Below are 14967 nucleotides of genomic sequence, written 5' to 3'. Positions count from 1 at the left end.
TTTACCCTACTCTCGATAACATTGATTGGCTTTTAAAATTTAAAAAAGTTATTTATATACTCCCTAATTGTGGGGCTTTTGTCATCTAATCAGTGTTACGCAATTAGTTTGTGTCATATATAGCATACAAGCTATCACCAATTTTTCTAGGCTCTGTTATGTCCATATCTTCGACGTATCCTAATACATAAACTAGCGGAGATACCCCTAGGTCTACCCCAAAGACCCAACCAAGTCAATCACACTTCTCCAATAGTTGGGGGATCTTTTCTAATAGTTCCAACCATTGTCCCTCTTCTATGGGTCGATGACGTCTTCACTAGGATTTTGCCACCTAATAGGAGAGCAGCATATTATTGAGGAAGAGACCCTGATTTCAACGATGTATCACTTACTGGGCTACTTACTATAGATTTGATAAAATCACAGTTTTATCACCAGGAGATTATCATTAGAAGACTATTAAACCTGCTGCCAGGTAGTTCTCCACATTCATGAGCTCTGTATAACCCACCCCACACACCACTGATTGACAGATTTCTGTGTACACTGTACATAGGCAGAGAGCTGTCAATCAGTGTGTAATGCACACGCCCGGGCTGAGCGGCGTGTGCGTGTGCTTCCACTGGACTGTGCCGGAGAGTGAATGCCTGGAGGGGCGTAACTAGGTATTCACCCGATCCGACCAGGGTCGCACGACGGCATACGACGCCAGTGCACCAAGGAGGAACCGAGCAGAGGGACCAGGTGCTACTCCAGGACAGACCCCGGACACGGCTGTTGACCCACACTGGGGAATACAGGAACAGACAGGTTAGGCTGGCACACAGACTGGTGGGTATAGGCAGGCACGACAGGTATGCAGGCAGGCGGGTATGCAGGCAGGGGGGTACAGGCAAGCACGGATAGAGTACAGACAGGGAGGCACTAGCAGGTAGGAACACAGGCGGGATAGGACCCAGTACACACTGGGACTCAGGAACAGAACCACAGGTGTGGCGGACAAACACAGCAGAGTAAGGCCAACCAGAGTGGTGAGCGAGAGCAGGGCAAGACGAGGCCGCCTGGAGCGGTGAGCGAGAGTAGAGCAGGACGAGGCCGCCTGGAGCGGTGAGCGAGAGTAGAGCAGGCTAGAACCGCCGGAGCGGTGAGCAAGGCAGAGCAGGGGGGACAGGGCTCCGCACACACGGAACAGGCAGGAAGGGAAAGGCAGAACCAGATACCCACAGGGTACTTAGTGAAGTAGCGAGTGGACCACTAACTCACAAACGGAAGTACAGTGACAACGAGCAGGAGTTAGGTACGAGTTCAGACTCTGCAGAAAAAGGAAAGGTACAGACACAGGAAACAGGCTAGAAGAGTATACAGACAAGAACAGACACAGTAGCAAGATACAGGAGCGGGTCTAGGTATGTGGCCCCTACAAGGCGGAACGAACAGGCAAGGAGCGTGTTCAGACAGGCCTGGAAATGCAGCCTCCAGGAAGGGCAGGCAAGCAAACACAGAAGGGGACCTGGCACATTCAGAGTGAGAGAGCACACTGAATGAAACACAATGCTCAGGCAGGGATTCATTGAAGCAGCTGGGTTAAATACCAGGTGACAGACAGCAATAGGCTGAGGACGCACAAGGGGTGTGCCCGCAGCAGGTACAAGAAACAGGAAGTGATCGGGCGCCGCCCTTAAGCAGCAGACACAGAGGCAAGCAGACAGCATGGAGGGAAGCCAGGCTAGCAGACTGGACTGGAGATCAAGTGCGTGCTCTTACACAGTGGGAGATGGACCACTATGCAAGGACGCCGCCAGGTATGTTACACAGTGGTGGGGGTGAATTATACAGAGCTCATGAATGTGGAGAACTCTCTTCATGCTACGATACTGCATTTGAATATTTTATTAATAGCTATTATACAGTACAAACAAAGTTTGGACACACCTTCTCATTTAAAGATTTTTCTGTATTTTCATGACTTTGAAAATTGTACATTCACACTGAAGGCATCAAAACTATGAATTAACACATGTGGAATTATATACTTAACAAAAAAGTGTGAAACAACTGAAAATATGTCTTATATTCTAGGTTCTTCAAAGTAGCCACATTTTGCTTTGCTGACTGCTTTGCACACTCTTGGCATTCTCTTGATGAGCTTCAAGAGGTAGTCACTGGAAATGGTTTTCACTTCACAGGTGTGCCCTGTCAGGTTTAATAAGTGGGATTTCTTGCCTTATCAATGGGGTTGGGACCATCAGTTGTGTTGTGCAAAAGTCAGGTGGATACACAGCTGATAGTCCTAATGAATAGGCTGTTAGCTGCTTTTTTCTTGCCATAATACAAATTCTAAGTAAAGAAAAACGAGTGGCCATCATTACTTTAAGAAATGAAGGTCAGTCAGTCCGAAAACTTGGGCAAACTTTGAAAGTGTCCCCAAGTGCAGTTGCAAAAACCATCAAGCGCTACAAAGAAACTGGCTCACATGAGGACCGCCCCAGGAAAGGAAGACCAAGAGTCACCTCTGCTTCTGAGGATAAGTTTATCCGAGTCGCCAGCCTCAGAAATCGCAGGTTAACAGCAGCTCAGATTAGAGACCAGGTCAATACCACACAGAGTTCTAGCAGCAGACACATCTCTACAACAACTGTTAAGAGGAGACTTTGTGCAGCAGGCCTTCATGGTAAAATATCTGCTAGGAAACCACTGCTAAGGACGGGCAACAAGCAGAAGAGACTTGTTTGTGCTAAAGAACACAAGGAATGGACATTAGATCAGTGGAAATCTGTGCTTTGGTCTGATGAGTCCAAATTTGAGATCTTTGGTTTCAACCACTGTGTCTTTGTGCGACGCAGAAAAGGTGAACGGATGGACTCTACATGCCTGGTTCCCACCGTGAAGCATGGAGGAGGAGGTGTGATGGTGTGGGGGTGCTTTGCTGGTGACACTGTTGGGGATTTATTCAAAATTGAAGGCATACTGAACCAGCATGGCTACCACAGCATCTTGCAGCGGCATGCTATTCCATCTGGTTTGCGTTTAGTTGGACCATCATTTATTTTTCAACAGGACAATGACCCCAAACACACCTCCAGGCTGTGTAAGGGCTATTTGACCAAGAAGGAGAGTGATGGGGTGCTACGCCAGATGACCTGGCCTCCACAGTCACCAGACCTGAACCCAATCGAGATGGTTTGGGGTGAGCTGGACCGCAGAGTGAAGGCAAAAGGGCCAACAAGTGCTAAGCATCTCTGGGAACTCCTTCAAGATTGTTGGAAGATCATTTCCGGTGACTACCTCTGGAAGCTCATCAAGAGAATGCCAAGAGTGTGCAAAGCAGTCATCAAAGCAAAAGGTGGCTACTTTGAAGAACCTAGAATATAAGACATATTTTCAGTTGTTTCACACTTTTTTGTTAAGTATATAATTCCACATGTGTTAATTCATAGTTTTGATGCCTTCAGTGTGAATGTACAATTTTCATAGTCATGAAAATACAGAAAAATCTTTAAATGAGGTGTGTCCAAACTTTTGGTCTGTACTGTATGAAAGAAATATAATGCATTTCTTGATCCTTATATTGTCTGCTTTACGAAGTATACTTCTTTCCCCCTTTTTTGCTATTTGTCCCTTGTTTCCCCATGCTTTTCCTAATGACTTCCCCTTTTCTTTTCTATACCCCCTTCCTCCAAAATATTTTAAAAAACTTTAAATAAAAGCATTTTGAACAACATTCAGAGAACTGCTAGATCTGTCTCAGATTCAAAAACTTGTTGACAGATTCCCTTTAAGAGCTTTAAGCAACTTCCGTCAGTTTGCCATTCCACATAGAGCTTTTTACCAAAATTTACAGCTTTGACTTGTGTATAATAAATAGGCAAACAATTAACATCAACATTGAATATAGCTCTATGCTTGACCTACTAGTCACAGCAGAAATGTCCAGTGGCCTCATTATATAGGCAGTTCTTACTTACATCTGAGTGAGTGCATTTCATATATAGGATCATTGACTAATGGCCAGTGGAATTACAGCGTATGAAATAAGTATTGAAAACATCTCTAATTTTTTAAGTAAATATATTTCTAAAGGTGCTATTGACATGAAATTCTCACCAGATGTCGGTAACAACCCATCCAATCCACACGGGCAAAGAAATCAAACCATAGAAATCCATAAATTAAGTTATGTGTAATAATGAGAAATGACACAGGAAAAAAAATTGAACACGCTTACTGAAATTTATTTTGTACAAAAGCCTTTGCTGGTGATGCCAGCTTCAAGACGCTTCCTGAATGGAGAAACTAGTCACATGCATTGCTCAAGTGTGATTTTGGCTTATTATTTCCACACAAACACTCTTTAAATCCTGAAGGTTCTGTGTTCTCCTTCTATGTTCCTTTTATACATTTTCGATTGGATTTAGATCAAGGGGATTGCTTGAGTCATTCTAGTAGCTTTATTTTCTTTGGCTGTGTGTTTGGGATCATTGTCTTGCTGAAATGTCCACCCTCGTTTCATCTTCATCATCCTGGTAGATGGCAGATTTTATCAAGAATGTCTCGGTACATTTGTCCATTCATCCTTCCTTCAATTATATGAAATTTTCCATCTCCATATGCTGAAAAATAGCCCCACACCATATTGTTCCCACCTCCAAACTTCACTGTTGGTATGGTGTTTTTTGGGTGATACACAGTGCTTTTTGGCCTCCAAACATGGTGTCCATTATGGCATCCAAAGAGTTTGACCAGACTATATTCTCCCAGTATTTCACAGGCTTGTCTAAATGTTGTTCAGCAAACTTTAAATGTGCTAAAACATGCTTTTTGTTCAGCAATGGAGTCTTGCGTGGTGAGCGTGCATTCAGGCCATGGAGGTTGAGTGTAGTAATTATTGTTTTCTTTTAAACAACTGCACCTGCTGATTCCAGGTCTTTTTGTAGGTATACACAGGTAGTTTTTGGACAACTCTTCTGATAATTCTTTTCACTCATCTGTTGGAAATCTTGCGGGGAACACCTAGTCGTGGCTGATTCATGGTGAAATTATGTTCTTTCCACTTCTGGATTATAGCCCCAACAGTGCTCCCTGGAACCTTCAGTACTTTACAAATTCTCCTGTAACCAATGTCATCACTCTGTTTTTCAACAATAAGGTTGCAAAGATCTTGAGATAACTCACTGGTTTTACCCATCATGAGATGTTTCTTATGTGACACCTTGGTAATGAGACACCTTTTTTATTGGACATCATTTGAATCCGCTGATATTATTTTTCACTAAGTGGCAGATTGCTTTCTAATTACTGGTAGATTTCAGCTGGTGTCATGACTTTCCATGGCTTTTTGCACCTCTCTTTATTCAAGTGTTAAATACTTTTTCCCGGTGTCATTTCTCATTATACTTAATTTATGGACATCTATGATTTGATTTCTTTGCCTGTGTGGATTGAATGGGTTGTGACTGACATCTGGTGAGAATTTCATGTTAATAGCACCTTTAGAAATATTATATTTTACTTAGAAAATTGGTGACGTGTTCCACACTTATTTCACCCACTGTATATATTGTAACTAATTCCTGAACTATAACAGAGATTGTCCTAATTTTAACCTTTTTATTGGATCCGTAAAAATCCTAGCTTGTGGTGTAAAATGGGGGAGTCAGGTCGGATGCCTGCCCTGGGTTTAGGCTGGACAATGCACTCCTCATCCACATGATGTGGGAATGTATGAACAGTGAGGAATACTGATAAATAGTTTTGGATCTGATCAAAGAGGTATGTAGCATCGAATTGCAGTGGGACCTTAAAATTTGCAGTTTCGGTCTTATTGATGAAGTAGTTGACACCTATGGTGTCTTGCTTGGCCTTGTCTGTGATTATAAGGCTATGTTCACACATTGTGTGTTTTTCTCACAGGCAAAACCTGTTCTCTTTACAGTAAAGAAGCAACGTAAAAAAAATGCAGGTTTTGCTGAGTTTTTGCTGTGTCTTTTTTACTGCAGTTTTGTCGGTGTACATTTGTCTCTTGTGCATGCTGATAAATTTTAGTGTATAAAAAAAAACATGATTCAACTTCCTCAGGTTTTGGCACCAAAAATGCAGCAAAACCTGATGCCTGCGTTTTTTGCTGCATATTTGCTGTGTTTTTGCACTGTCCATTGCTTTCTATGGGTGAAAAACGCTGAAAGAAGTGACATGCTGCAGTTTGCAAAGACGCAGCTCTTTGACAAAAGTCAGGAAAAAAAAACAATGTGTGCGCATGAGATTTCTGAAAACTCATAGACTTTGCTGGTACTGTAAAACGCAGCTTAAAATTTGCATAAAAATACACAGCAAAAAGACGCTGCAAAAATGCACTGCGTGAACCTAGCCTAAGGGTTTTGTGTGGGAAGGATTGTTTTGGTTCTGTTCTATACCGAAGTGCAAACTAGATATTAAAGATTATCCTTGGTATACCTACCACTACATTGCATTTGATTCTGGGTTATATATTTTGTTCTATACTTGATTGTATTTCAAAAAATGAGAGAAAAAAGTGTGTTTTTATAAAAATTTATCTGATTCATAAAAAAGATATGTCATTTGCTAGATTAATGAATTTTTTTACGGGCAAAAAATGGAAGTATTATATGCTATACTACTATTTATATGTCTGAATTCTGCCATACAATGGAAAATTATACTGTTACAAACTTTTGAGTAACAAATGCATAGGTATCAGTGTATAAAACCATATTTTCAAAATATGTCTGACCTTTTGACCGTAATGCCAATTTATCCTTCTAGAGAGTGCTTTAGCGATGCAGTCTCCTGTACCTGTACTTCCTCCAGTTTCACCTCAGCCATTAAGTCCACAGGTAATACACATATAAGTAAGTAAAAGAAAATAACTAATACACAGTTGTCTGGTCTTTCTCTTTTAACTGTGGCACATTTACACTGGTATTGTTTAACTCTAGAATATTTATGTGAGCAATGACAACAAATACAAATTCAAAAGTACCCTTTAGATGCTAAAATTCTGTATATGCAAGCATTGAATATGTGAGTAATATGTAATTGTTCCCTAAATGCCCTCATACACATTAGATTTAAGTCAGCTGAATCTGATGATTTTGGCAGGACCAGCAACCATCTAATGTGTATTGGGGCCTCCTCAGGTAGTTGGAATTTCAGCGCCTTTTACTTTGAGGGAGATAAGTGGCTGCCAGAGGTGGTGTGATAGCGACTTTCTCCACTCTTCCCATTGAAAACATGTGGATGCTGGACTGAACACAGCATTCATGTGTATGTCATGGTCCAGAGAGATAGCTGTCTGCTGAACAAACTGAACCATGTGCTTGTTCAAATGCCCTGTTATCTTTATACAAAAATCTAGTGATGGCAATGTACACTGAGAAAATCCAGATAGCTGAATGTGTAAAGGCCCCGTCACACATAACAAGATCGCTAGCGAGATCGTTGATACGTCACGGTTTTTGTGACGCAATAGCGATCTTGCTAGCGATCTCGTTATGTCTGACAGGTAGCAACGATCAGGCCCCGGCTGTGAGATCGCTGATCGTTACAAAGCTTCCTGGACCATTCCTGGGTCGTTGCGCTCTCGCTGTATTTGACACCTTATCACCGACCTTGTTAGCGATTCAGAACTGAGACACATAGGCGTGCATAAATTGGACTTTTCCGCGCCCCTCTTCCCCGATTGGTGGTTGCTACAGCGCTCTCATTTTCCACCGTGCATAAAGAAGGCAACAGAATAGCGATTCCATCCTTTGTTTCTGACCTCGTGCTGGATTGCCGATCCTAGCAGAATTCTCCGGGCTGTTGATATCCGTTCATTCGACTGAGTCCTGATTTTGCGTAATTTTATGCACGCCTTTGTGACACAGTACAGTCCCTATCAAGGTGTGGATCGTTGAAATAGCTGCTGTGTGAAAGCGTCCCAACGACCGCCGAGATTGTTAGTTAGATCGCTGGGGTGGCCGAAATCGTTGGGAAGTTCTGAATGTTTGACAGCTCCCCAGCGATCACGAAACGTCTATCCAGCGATACCAAAACCGTGACGTAATAACTATCTTGCTAGCGATCTTGTTATGTGTGACGGGGCCTTTTAGAGACAACTTGAGAATACTCATTTTAACTGCATATAAAGTTTTACTACAACCAAAGATTCTCACCCCAATTTGCTCTGAACAGTTGGTGCTGCCAGAGGTGCCCCTAGAAGCTAAACATGTACGACCCTTCAGAGGTGCTGTGCGGAGAACCAGTCTAATAATTGACAAGAATACACAGATTGAAAAAAAGGTCATGCTGGAGCAAACAAGTGATCCTCTTATAAATACACAGCCAGCGGTATGTATGTTTTCCTGGCAAGAGTTCAGAAACTTTATAAATTGTAAAATGCTTTACAAATAATATCATTATCATAAGGGACTGGCATATTACAAATGATCAAGATCATTAATAAATCGTATACAGTATAATCTACATCACCTGAGCAAAGTTTGACCCATGACAATGTGGCTGCCCTTCTGCACCCTGCATTCCAATTTCACCTCTATCTGCAGTCAGTATTAGGCCACGGCCCCACTATCAGTATTTGGTCAGTATTCGGTTAGTATTTCTTCTCAGGAGTGGGAGCTAAAAGGCAGGTGAGGAACAATCAGAGAAAAAGGTATAATAGAAACAAGTCACCAATTCTGCATTTATCACCCACTCCTGGTTTTATCTCCCACTCCTGAGAAAAAATACTGACCGAATACTGATAGTGGGGCCATGGCCTTACGGTGGAGGAGGGAGCGGCTTTCTCCTTCTTCCACCATTAAGCGTGTGCAACTGAGACAGCAAACTCATTGACTTCACTACATAGTATCTGCTGTGCGGAGCGTCAGTTCATACAGCAAAGACCATGGGGGATAGGGAGCAAGGTGAGTACTTGTTTTTATGTCTGGGAGGATCATAGCATTTGGAGAGTTGTGTGTGGGCTCATGCTGTATGTGGGGTCTGTGTGTGGAATTACTGTATACAGGGGGTGTGTGTTTTGGCTAATTCTGTATATAGGGGCTTTGTGTGAGATCATACTGTATATAGGGGTGGCTAAATATGGGATTATACTGTATATAGAGGGCTATGTGTGAATTGATGCTGTGTATATATAGGGGCACTGTTTTCATACTGTAGGGGGCTGTGTATGAGATCATACTATATACAGGGGGCTAAATGTGAGCTTATACTGTATATAGGGACTGTGTGGGTTGATGCTGTATATATGGGGCTATGTGTGGGTTGATGCTGTATATAGGGGGCACTGTTTTCATACTGTATATAGGGAGCTGTATGTGGGATTATACTGTATATGGGTGGGCTATGTGAGATACTGTATATAGAGGGCTTTGTGTGGTATCATACTGTATATAGGGGGACTGTGTGTGTTCTCATACACTATTTAGGTGGCCTGTGTGTGGGCTTATACTTTATATATGGGGCTGCTTTGGGATCATCCTGTATATAGGGGGGCTTTGGGATTATACTGTATCTAGAAGGGCTTTGTGTAGGACCATACTGTATATAGGAGGGCTGTGTGTGAGATCATACTGAATATACCGGGGTGGGCTGTGTGTGGTCTTATACTGTATATAGGGGGCTGTTCATAATATCTGTATGTAGGGGGCTTTGTGTGTGGCATCATACTGTGTGAGGGCTGTGTGTGGAGGGCTGTGGGGGATTATACTGTGTATAAGGGGCCTGTGAAGACAATCCTAATGTGTGTGGGACACTCTGAGGACCATTTATACCTTGTGTGGGGCGCCGTGAGGACCATCATTCTATGTGTGAGGTGCTGTGAGGAGTATCATACTGTGTCTGAGGGGCTGTGAGGGCCATCATATTGTGTATGGGGCGCTGGGGGGACAATCGTGTGTAGTGGACTGTCATACTGTGTGTGGGTAGGGTTGTGAGGAATGTCATACTGTGCATGTAGAGGTCTGTGAGGCTCACCATATTGTCTGTGGTGGGTGAGGAACATCAATTTGTATGTGGGGAGCTGTGGGACCATCATACTTTGATGGAAGGTTGTGGGGGGCATATATACTGTGTCGGTGGGAGGGCTGTGGCGATATCATACTTGGTGCAGCGGAGCTGTTGATCAAGGTACAAGAGCTGAATAACAGAAGCATCTAATTTATATACTTTATAAAAAGCAGTAAATGACATTATTTTGATTAGCTGCTACTGGCAACAATACATGTTACAATAAGCCCTATCGTAACATGTATTGTCAGTAGCAGTGAGTTTGCATAGTTACACACGTGGTCAAAATTGTTGGTACCCCTCGTTTAACAAAAGAAAAACCCACAATGGTCACAGAAATAACTTGAATCTGACAAAAGTAATAATAAATTAAACGAGGGGTACCAACAATTTTGACCACGTGTGTAATTCTGCTAAATGTTAAGGGATACAATTAATCTGAAATATGTACAATTAATATGTTAATATTAATAATTTAAATATTTATAATCTATTAATATTGAGCAGAATTAATTTTAGCCTGTTGGTTTGGCCCACCAAAACAGTCATGTTCTCTCATGTAATTGCCCTCACCTGATCTACATGAATTTAATCATTGCCTGTAATGAAACATAAAAATGTCATGCGTGCAAAGTTATTAATAATTTTAATTTACTTTAGGCATGATTTTCAAATGACTGTACAAAGTGTGTTGCTTGATTTTTCATAACAATAGGGACACACTCATAAATGCTCTTTACTAGGCAGAATAGCATTGCAGAAAACACTATTCTGCATGTCGTAACATACACAGGTTGGCCAGTTAGCCCAGATTCACATCTTATTTTAGCCACACAGCAGTTGCTTTGTGGGATTCAGGCGTATCCACTAATAGCTATGGCTATTAACTATATTGAAGCAGACAGAGTCACTTTATATACTTTATATATATTTTTTTTAAGGCGGGCACAAAACTTTGTCAATTATGTCCTTGTGCCCACCTCAAAAGGTAGACATTGCCAAAAATGAGGTCAGACAGAGCACACAGGGACTCCATCTGCTTTATTAAGGTCAGTGCGCCCGTCAGTGGATACATCTGAATTCTGTTTTTCAGGGCTTTAGAAACCCCAATGGAGCCATTGAATGTGGCAAAAATATGATGTTTACATGTATTTTGTGTTTGCATTATTATAGTGCTGGTTACAGTTTTCAGTATTTTCTTGTATTCATCAAGTGCACGGTTAAGAACAGATCTTCATTTATTCAGGTCCCTGTAAAAATTCCTGATATGAAATCTCGAACTGCAGCGTCTTTGCTTGAGTCTCCAACCTACCGTGAGTGGGATAATTTTTTCTTCAGTTATTTTTTTTTCTTGCAGTTTTCTGTTTTGCATGTAAATTTTGGTTATTTTCAGCAGGCCATACGTATTAGAAAATAGCTAGAATATGCAATCCCAAAATCATAACGTCCTTCTATAATAATGTTCAAATTTTTATTATTTGTGCCAATATAATCCATTTTTAAATCTGCCCCATTTTGCACATATCATCCCCCCTAAGGATGCCCCTCCAGGCTCTATTTACCCTTAGTTTGCCATTGGAACGATCCTATAGTTCCATCGGGCCCTGGTCGATCCTGTGCAGTGCAGTCTTTCTCTCAGCTGTCTTCCTGCCAGCATAGATGTGTTGTGTCTAGAGCAGAGCTTCTACTGCAAGAGATGATGTACCAAAAAAGGACCATGCGTCCTTGCTTACACTGTGAAGCTCATACCAGGATGCAGCGGTGTGTGGGCGTGCTGGTAACTAAGAAGACTGATGTTTTGCAGGATGGATTCAATATAAGGGATATAAAGTAAAGCTGTACTGCAGGATGGGCTGGTTGCAGAGGGGAAAGAAAGATGTACAGCAGGATGGGCTGTATATACAGGACACAAACGAGAGAGCTACTGCAGGAAGAGCTACATACAGGGGGCTGAGAGGAGAGCTATATTATAATATGAGACTCAGTGTACAGAGACTTAGATTAGTTGAATTGTCCTTGTTAGCTGGTGCTGACAATTCAATGATGTGAAGCTGCAAATGCTACTTTTATTGATGCATATTGCAAAGGATCTTCTCTTCTGCCATATGCATAATCTGAGCAGCATTTGCAGTTTCACTGATTTGTCAGTAGCAGGCAACACACACAACTCAGCACCGCTGTTTTAAAGGAGTGTAAGTGATAGCAGAAGTCTACTAGAATCAGCTAATGATGTAAAATCATAATGCAGCTATACTGATATAGATGACATGATAAAATCAGTCAAGCAGGGTGCTTTTGTTTAGGCAAGGTAGAAGGTGAGAGGTGTATGGCAGCTTTTCACTAACAGCGCTTTACTGGGATTATCTAGAAAGCACTAGAGAGAGCTTGTAAGTGAAGGCCCCTGGATGCTTGCCCTATTTGCCCTTCATATAATACAGGTGTCTGGTTTACTACTCTTAAGTGTTTTTCATTATATCTTCCTTCTATGTTAGAGAGTTTCATGGCCCCAGAGCTTAGAGATCTATGGTCTAGATGTGCATTTTTAGAGCCCTTGCAGTATATCCAGGAACAAGAAGAAGAATTCATCAGTGAACTAGAGGTGAGAGATGAACCTACATAGATGAACACACGCTGTCAAACGCCATACTTTATGAAAAGGAGAAAATGGGAATGTACCAGTTTTATTGCAGAAATGACTTGAGGCTGAAGATCACGTCCATATATCTGAAAAGGGCTGTTCTGCAGCATGTGTATAGATTTTGACAAACTATTAATGTATGTAGGAAATGGTAAAAAAAAAATAGTAAAAAGGAAAATTTGAAACATTAAAGTGTACTGCCTCTGGGTATTTTCCCTCACAGGAAGTGCGTGCAGGCACAGAAAATGGTGTCCGCAGAAAGTTGTCTTCAGGTAGGCTATTCTAGTATCTGCCCCTGACCAGTTATGAATATTTGAGACTATATGACAGATTTTTATGATTTAGCTTTAACTCCTTCACCCCAGGCAACTTTTAGTTTTTGTTTATAACTCCCCATCTTCCAAGAGCTATAACTACCCATATGAGGGCTTGTTGTACTTTTGAATAACATCATTCATTTTATCATGTGATGCACTAGAAAGTGGGGAAAAAAATCCAAGTGTGTTAAAATTCAAAAAAGTGCAATTCCACAATCTTTTTTTTTTTTTTTTTTATTCACCATGTTCACTATATGGTAAAACTGTCCTGGCAATATGACTCTCCCAAGTATGCAGATGCCAAGCATGTATAGTTGTTGTTTTTGTTTTTTTAAGTAATGAAAAAAAATTCGAAAATTTGTGAACACTTTTTTTTTTTTTTCTTTTGTCGCACTTTTCCAAGACCCGTAAGTTTTTCATTTTTCAGGATATAGGGCTGGGTGATGGCTTATTTTTTGCACCCTCAGCTGATGTTTTTACTGATACCATTTTGGGGTAGATGCAATGTTTTTATTGCAATGTTGCGGCAGACAAAAACCCGTAATTCTGGCGTTTTTTTTTTTTTTTTTTTTCGTTACACCATTTACCTATTGGATTAATATACTTTATATTTTGATAGATCAGACTTTTCGAACGCAGCAATATCAAATGTGTATTTTTTTTAATGAGGCAAAAGGGAGGTAATTTGAATATTTGTAGGTTTATTTTTTTCATATTTAACAACTTTTTTTTCTCTTTTTACTGTATAATAGTCAAAATGTACGTCATATACATCAAAAGCTGTGAAGGGGTTAAAGAAGACCTGTCACCAGATCAATAGTAGCCAGTTTTTATTCTTATTTTCATCCTGCTGTTTCCCTGAGTATTCTGCTTTTGGCTTTTTTTTTCTCTAATCGGCCATACGGTTTTAGAGATATGGGCTTTTTTTATTTGGTGCTAATTTTATGGTCTTTACAAGGGGTTGTGGCTCATAGGATTCATGGGGGCATGTCTCTAGGCCGCTCGGTGTAATTACCTTGTGAGCAACGCCCCTTTGGTAAAGACCATAAAATTAGCACTAAATAAAAAGTTCTATATCTCTGGAGTCATATGACTGATTTAAAAAAAAAAAAATATATATATATAATATATTTCAGTGGGTACAGAAAGTATTCAGACCCCTTTAAATTTTTCACTTTGCTTCGTTGCAGCCATTTGGTAAATTTTAAAAAGTTAATTTTTTACTCATTAAAGTACACTCTCCACCCCATCTTGACTGAAAAAAACAAATGTAGAAATTTTTGCCAATTTATTAAAAAAGAAAAACAGAAATGTCATATGGTCATAAGTATTCAGACCCTTTGCTCAGACACTCATATTTAAGTCACATGCTGTCCATTTCCTTGTGATCCTCCTTGAGATGGTTCTACTCCTTCATTGGAGTCCAGCTGTGTTTAATTAAACTGATAGGACTTGATTTAGAAATGCACACACCTGTCTATATAAGACCTCACAGCTCACAGTGCATGTCAGACCAAATGAGAAGCATGAGCTCAAAGGAACTGCCCAAGGAGCTCAGACAGAATTGTGACAAGGCATAGATCTGGCCAAGGTTACAAAAGAATTTCTGCATTACTCAAGGTTCCTAAGAGCACAGTGGCCTCCATAATCCTTAAATGGAAGAAGTTTTGGACCACCAGAAGTCTTCCTAGACCTGGCCATCCAGCCAAACTGAGCAATCGTGGGAGAAGAGCCATGGTGAGAGGTAAAGAAGAACCCCAAGATCACTGTGGCTGAACTCCAGAGATGCAGTAGGGAGATGGGAGAAAGTTCCACAAAGTCGACTATCACTGCAGCCCTCCACCAGTCGGGCCTTTATGGCAGAGTGGCCCGACGGAAGCCTCTCCTCAGTGCAAGACCTATGAAAGCCCACATAGTTTGCTCAAAAACACATGAAGGACTCCCAGACTATGATAAATAAGATTCTCTGGTCTGATGAGTCGAAGA

The 14967-nt window shown here is 41.1% G+C and overlaps 1 protein-coding gene across 1 annotated transcript in view; it reads left to right on the top strand.

The window, feature by feature from the left end:
- The window catches only part of REC8 (REC8 meiotic recombination protein), a 120873-nt gene that overhangs the window by 78009 nt on the left and 27897 nt on the right, over nucleotides 1–14967 (top strand). The window contains exons 11-15 of the mRNA XM_073671035.1: nucleotides 6784–6854; nucleotides 8194–8349; nucleotides 11273–11339; nucleotides 12519–12625; nucleotides 12888–12936. Coding sequence (XP_073527136.1) covers nucleotides 6784–6854; nucleotides 8194–8349; nucleotides 11273–11339; nucleotides 12519–12625; nucleotides 12888–12936 — 450 coding nt within the window. The remainder of the gene's footprint in view (nucleotides 1–6783; nucleotides 6855–8193; nucleotides 8350–11272; nucleotides 11340–12518; nucleotides 12626–12887; nucleotides 12937–14967) is intronic.

Source organism: Phyllobates terribilis, unplaced genomic scaffold (assembly GCF_046119375.1).
Source record: "Phyllobates terribilis strain yellow unplaced genomic scaffold, ASM4611937v1 Scaffold_1__5_contigs__length_1240528914, whole genome shotgun sequence".
In the NCBI taxonomy this organism is placed as follows: Eukaryota; Metazoa; Chordata; class Amphibia; order Anura; family Dendrobatidae; genus Phyllobates; species Phyllobates terribilis.
Note: the sequence above shows the minus strand (reverse complement) of the source record. Positions and strands in the feature narration are given on the sequence as shown.